This window comes from Lactuca saligna, chromosome 8 (assembly GCF_052625555.1).
Source record: "Lactuca saligna cultivar CGN05327 chromosome 8, ASM5262555v1, whole genome shotgun sequence".
NCBI classification, from domain to species: Eukaryota; Viridiplantae; Streptophyta; class Magnoliopsida; order Asterales; family Asteraceae; genus Lactuca; species Lactuca saligna.
The window spans coordinates 213,927,298-213,933,743 of record NC_136424.1 but is presented as its reverse complement, the minus strand read 5'-3'; the positions used below and the strand labels follow the sequence as shown (position 1 = coordinate 213,933,743).

The following is a 6,446-nucleotide window of genomic DNA, read 5'->3' as shown; positions in this document are numbered from 1 at the left end:
TATTTAAATATTTTCAAAGTTTATTTATGTTTATTTATAAATGAATACGAATATGATATCTTCATTTATGATTAAATTAGGAGTAATATGTCAGTATAACAAAGTTCATATATGAATATAACAAATTTCATATATGAATATAACTAACTTATTAGTAGAAACAAGTTTGCTTATTTATGTCATTTTTTTATATTCAAATATTTTCAAAATTTATTTTTATTTATTCATAAATGAATATGAATATGATATATTCATTTATGAATAAATTCAACGTAATATGTTAGTATAACAAAGTTCAGATATTAACATAAAAAAGTTCAGATATGAATATTACTTATTTATTAGTATAACAAATTTCACATATTTATATTCATTTATAAATAATTTACAATATCAATATAACTTATTTTATAGTAATTTACAAAACAAATATCAACATATCAATTTACCATATCAATATAAATGTGTATTATTCATACATGAATATTATTGTTTATTGTTTTTATCTGCATATATTCATAAATGAATAAAAAAAATCCCTAACTGTCTTTTGCTGATTTAGCAGCTCCAACTCTTTCTGGACAAGTACGTAAATTGTGTGGAACTCGCTTTCCACATCCTGAACACATTCTATGTTCTTTTTTAGAATTTTCATATCCTACTTCACCTGCACATGGAATTCTTTTCTTGATTCCAGAACCTTTATTGCTTTGAACTTCAGGAACATGAATATTAATCTCTTCTGGAATAGGAATAATAACACCCAAAAGCTTGCACACGACTTCACCATCTGTCTTGCTTTTCAATCCAGTAGAAATATAATCACTCTCAAATTCCTTCAACAACATTTGTTGTTTCTCAGCAAACAAAGCCAATTTCTTTTTGTCATCTCTTATAATATCCAAACATGATTCAACACTATAATAGGAATCATTGACTAGCTTTACATTCTCATAATCACCTGAATCGGATTGAACAGAACTAAAACGATAATTTCTTGATATTACATCCTTTCTCCATCTCTTCAAAATGTACTTTTCAGGAATTTCTTTAACACCACATCACATCATTATTGTAAAAGCATGTCTACATAAAACACCCATACACTTAAAATGTTCACATTTGCAATTTATTTCTTTCTCTTCAGCTTTTATTTCAACCTGATACAAAAACAAAATTTAAACATTTACATTCATATAAGAATACTGTCACACCCCGAAAACCGAAGGCGGAAACATTTCCGGGGTTGACTCCACATTGAGTATGAAATCCAATGCACATAGTAAGTAAAGTAAAACAACCATTACATTACATAAGAAAAGTTTTACAGTTGTTTCAAAAGTAAAGTTTGTACAGTTGTGATACATAGTATATATATATATATATATATATATATATATATATATATATATATATATATATATATGAGCAAAATGAAACGTGTCTTCTGAGTACTCCGTCTTCGAGCAAAAAATCTTCGGGTACTGGTTCTAACGCTGACTTGAGAACACAAGTAGTTTGAAAATCAACATAATGCTGGTGAGTTCATAAGCGATTTTTGTTTGTGAAAATGTTCAAGTTTCCTTTCTGTTTCTGAAATGTTATGCACCAAGAAAATCCCATATTTTCTTAAAAAGGTTGGTTATCGTTTATCAACATGTAAAGTAAAGTTGTACACTGAAAAACATGTTTTCTCTTGTAAAGATGTATAGTTAGGTTATCTGGATTGACATACTGTTCTGGTTATGTACCAATGTATTTCCAGGAAAGTCCCATACTTTCCTGATTGTGTTACCAATTGTGAAAGATATAAAGTTATCCGGTCTGTTATCCTTTCTGGTTATGTAAACGTTCCCCAGGAAAGTCCCATACTTTCCTGAATGTTTGTTACTGTATGTAAAAGATGTATTCCTATTAGACCTGGTTATGTACAAGGTTTCCCAGGAAAGTCCCATACTTTCCTAAATGTTGGTTACCGTATGTGAAAGATGTATTCCTGTTAGACCTGGTTATCTTGTGAATTGTATAAACTTGTTCATTATTACTATAAGTAAATCTCTGTTATCCTAATTGTGAGTTCCATAACCATACGATGGACTAAACCTGTGGCGATAAGTAGTCCACATACTTATGACTTTCGTCACCCTTGAACCATTTTGGTTCGGCTGTAGCTAGCAGCCAGGTGTGGGGTAGTCAGCCCCGTATAAATCTATACACTCAAGTCACACTCTCTAAATCCCAGAGATTCTGGTTACGGGTGTAGTCCTCCACTCGCGTATCTCTGTGGTGTGTTCGCCGAGGACGTGTCTCCAATCATACAGGATTAACAAATTTACTAGTAATCATATGATAGTCCTCCACTCGCGTATATATGTGGAGTGTTGCCGAGGACAAACCAATGTACATGTATTATATTCAAATGTCTAATGTCATGCTTTTAACTGATAAAATGTGGAAGACCATTTGTGAAATATATGTAAAACATAACAGTTTAAAACCCATTTCACAAATATATGTTACTTGATCGGCGTGTTCAAATGGTTATTAGTTGTAGTAATCAGTGTTAAAAGCATATAATAATGTGAAATACACATTTGAAAACATGTTTTGAGTACAAGTAATCTCTTGTACTTTGCTTGTGTTCCCCCGTGAAAACAGTGAAAACAGTGAAAAAGGGTAGGGGTATGAACTCACCGGACTCGGAAATGCGACGTTTTCGAACACTAGACGTTGGTTCGGGGCTTGATTACTCACGATGTACCTATGTAAAATGTAATAATGTCCATATATATCTAATTAGATTTACAATCACTAATTATATGGAACATTACACTCCAACGAGGTTAAACACCTCAAAACGAGCGTTTGGAGTGACCCGGGTGACATCTTCGGACGTGTAATGGCACTAGGGACTTGGGATTTGAGTTTACTCCCCAAGAGTAAACATTTAAGGGAGTTTACAGCCACAAAACACACACATACATGAGTTTACAGCCGTAAACTCATGTTGGTATGATTTTGAGTGTTTAATGGCTTGTTTGGACATAGGGATTGTTCGAATGGATTTCTAAAATGCCTTGGAGTTGATTAAATGAATTTATACCACTTAAAAGGGAGTTTACGGCCCTAAACTTGGAGTTTACGGCCGTAAACTCACCCATGGTCAAGAATGATTAATTTGAGGTACAAAGGACAATCACATGTGATTCTAGTTAATTTTCCAAACCTTGTTATGGATTTAGGGCACCATTTAACACACTTATAGGAGTTTACGGCCCAGGAGATGTTCTATGTCCGTAAACTCTCATATGTAGGGTATTTGATGTGTTTAAGGTCCCCAAACTATTTTTAGATGGTTCTAGGATTTACCACAAGACTATTGGTTAAGTTTCAAGGCATTCTAACATGTAAAAATGAGTTTGTCCCCCATGTTTGAGGAGTTTACGGCCCAAGCACATGCCTTGGCCGTAAAATCTTGTTTGTCCCTCAAAATGCATGTTTAGGGTGTTCCAAGTCCAGGTTTGTAAGCCTCAAAGTCGTATCTAAGTCCCAACTATGATTTGGAAGGGTTAAATGGCTCAAAAACCCCATTTTTGTGTGTTTACGGCCCAAGCTTCCTCCTTGGCCGTAAACACATGTTCCAGGTCCTAAATCTCATTTTAATCCCGGATTTGAAGGCCTAAGAGGTTGAATAACAAGCTAGGAAGGTTACCTCTATGATTTGGAGCCTTAAATCTTTGATTTTGGACCTTAATTTGGAGTGAGGAGAGAGGTTAGAGAGAGAGTAGTGAGATGAAGCCAAAAGCTTCAAATGAAGGCTTAGAACACATTATATAGTGTCTAAGTTTTGGACACGATGGAATTCTACCCGATACCGGCATTAGGCGAGGCTTTTGGTCGTACCCGATTAAGTTGCCGTAACCCGATATGGTAAATTCTAGAAATATTCCGATCACTAATATGGGGTGTTAAAACGATTTCTAATTGTATTAAGACACCCATTAAGTCATTTTAGATACGTACAAGTTAATGACTTAATTAAATAAGAAAATCGGAATCGAATTTGAAAACGACGATTGGTTGCTTGAATTGAACTACGAAAGAGTTACAAGAAGTGGTACGAAAATTTCGGGTTGTTACATTATCCCCCCGTTAAAGGGAATTTCGTCCCGAAATTCAAAGTTGACAAGATACAAATCATGGATCTGGAAAGAGTTGTGAATACTTCTGTTTCATTGAATCTTCCCGCTCCCAAGTGAATTCCGTTCCCCGCTTGGCATTCCAGTGAACCTTCACTAACGGGATGCGACTTTGCTTTGTACGTTTGACTTCTCGATCCATGATTTTGATCGGTTCCTCCATAAAGTTGAGGTTTTCATTGATCTCGATATCGTCTATGGGAATCACTAGGGTTTCATCGGATAGGCACTTTTTGAGATTTGAGACATGGAAGACAGGATGAATGTTACTGAGTTCGTGAGGTAAACAAAGTTTATAGGCAACCGGACCGATCCTGGAGAGGATCTCCAAGGGTCCAATGTATCTAGGGTTAAGTTTCCCACGTTTACCAAAACGTACAGTGCCTTTCTAGGGCGAGACTTTCAATAGAACACGGTCTCCAACCTGGAATTCTAGAGGTTTCCAACGGTTATCAGCGTAAGTCTTTTGGCGATCTCGTGAAGTTTTCAATCGACCTCGAATGTAATGACCCAATTTTCATGTCCGAAAATTTCATTTTAAAATATTACTTTAGAAAACATTAATAGATAAAAACATTGTTTGATCACACCATAACACATCGCAAACCATGTTTTAAAAAGTCAAACCATACATCCCATCAAAATATCAGAGTATAATCCCAGTGAATCTCGTAAATGCGGAAACCAGAGTGTGTGCATGATGTGCCGCTACCGCGCTGGCTCCTTCCCCTTCGGTGAAGAGGTACCTGAAAACAAAACTGTAAATGTAAGCACAAAGCTTAGTGAGTTCCCCCAACGTACCACATACCATACAAACACATAACATACGTACTGCCAGGCCATTCTGGGGTGCCTGACTACCCGGTACGGCCATTCTGGGGTGCCGACCTACCCATACGGCCATTCTGGGGTGCCGTCCTACCCGTGTCAAACCATTCTGGGGTGCTGACTACCCATCGGTCCTAACAACCGATCCTCGGGGACTGGTCCCCTCCCGCTACCCCTATCGCATAACATAACAGGTCAACATACAAACATATCATCACATACTGTCAGACTTTTCTGGGGTGTCTGACTGCCCTGCGGTCCTAACAACCGGACTCTACTACTATCGCATATAATGTATCATGATAATATATAACATATCAGGTAATAGCAAACCTAGATGATATCACAAAGACAATCATCTATCATACGTCTCCTACTGGTGGGCCGACATTGTGGCCTTAGACCCACCACTACTGGAAGGTAACTCACCTCAAAGTAGCTGCTGAACTGATCGGGAACTAACTGACTGCTGCTGCTCCGAAAATCCTCCGGCTGCAATTCCCACAACATACTCAATCAAACACTGTTAACTGTCCTTTGGTCTAGCTCTAAGTCAAAGTTAGAGTCAACTTTCAGTTGACCCGACTCGCCAAGTTGGCTCTCCAACTCGTCGAGTCCCTATCAGACGATTGTCCTGAGTCCCTGTTTCTACTCGTCGAGTTAGGCTATGACTCGACGAGTTCATCTTCTAGACTGACGTTCAACCTCTTCATCCTACTCGCCGAGTTGTATGAACAACTCGCCGAGTTCGTCTTCATCCGAAGAACACTTATGCTAAGACTCGCCGAGTTGTATGAACAACTCGCCGAGTCTGTTCTTGATCTTGAAGATTGCCTTGGACTCGCCGAGTCAGGGCATTGACTCGCCGAGTCCTATCATGAGTGAGTTCAGCTTCCAACTCACCGAGTCACCCCCTGTGACTCACGGCTCAACTCGATACATCATAAAGGGACCAATTCAGTGACTCGCGACCAGACTCATCGAGTCACATATACGACTCGCCGAGTCGCAGCCATGCATCCATCAAATACACCGATTTGCTCGATTCCAGTCCATGCCATTCACAGATCTGGGCTTCTAGGACACAAATCACACGTAAAGTTTCCAACTTTACGTGTAGATATTCACCAATATGTATTTTAAGGCTCAAAGTGCACCAAAAGAGGTAGATCTAGGGCTTTCATGCAATATGACCCCATAAAGGCGTTAGATCCAAGCTTCAGGGACTAAATCATGCCTAGATCTAAAGGCTAACAACTTATTACAACCCACAAAGCACAAACAAGCTTGGGGAAGAGCCCAAGAAGGACTCCTATGAAGCTAAAAGAGATTACAAGCTTGAAAATAGAGGGGAAACGAGCCATACCTCAAGGAAAATGTTGAGATGACACAAAGATGCCTGGTCTCCTTCTCCTCTTC

At 37.9% G+C, this 6,446-nt stretch overlaps 1 protein-coding gene across 1 annotated transcript in view; it reads right to left on the bottom strand.

The window, feature by feature from the left end:
• Positions 1 to 539: 539 nt before the first annotated feature.
• The window catches only part of LOC145010479 (protein FAR-RED IMPAIRED RESPONSE 1-like), a 31,009-nt gene continuing 25,102 nt past the window's right edge, over positions 540 to 6,446 (bottom strand). Inside the window, exons 5-6 of the mRNA XM_078969016.1 lie at positions 1,100 to 1,160; positions 540 to 1,048 (exon numbers count right to left, since the gene is read on the bottom strand). Of these exons, the coding sequence (XP_078825142.1) occupies positions 540 to 1,048; positions 1,100 to 1,160 (570 nt within the window). The remainder of the gene's footprint in view (positions 1,049 to 1,099; positions 1,161 to 6,446) is intronic.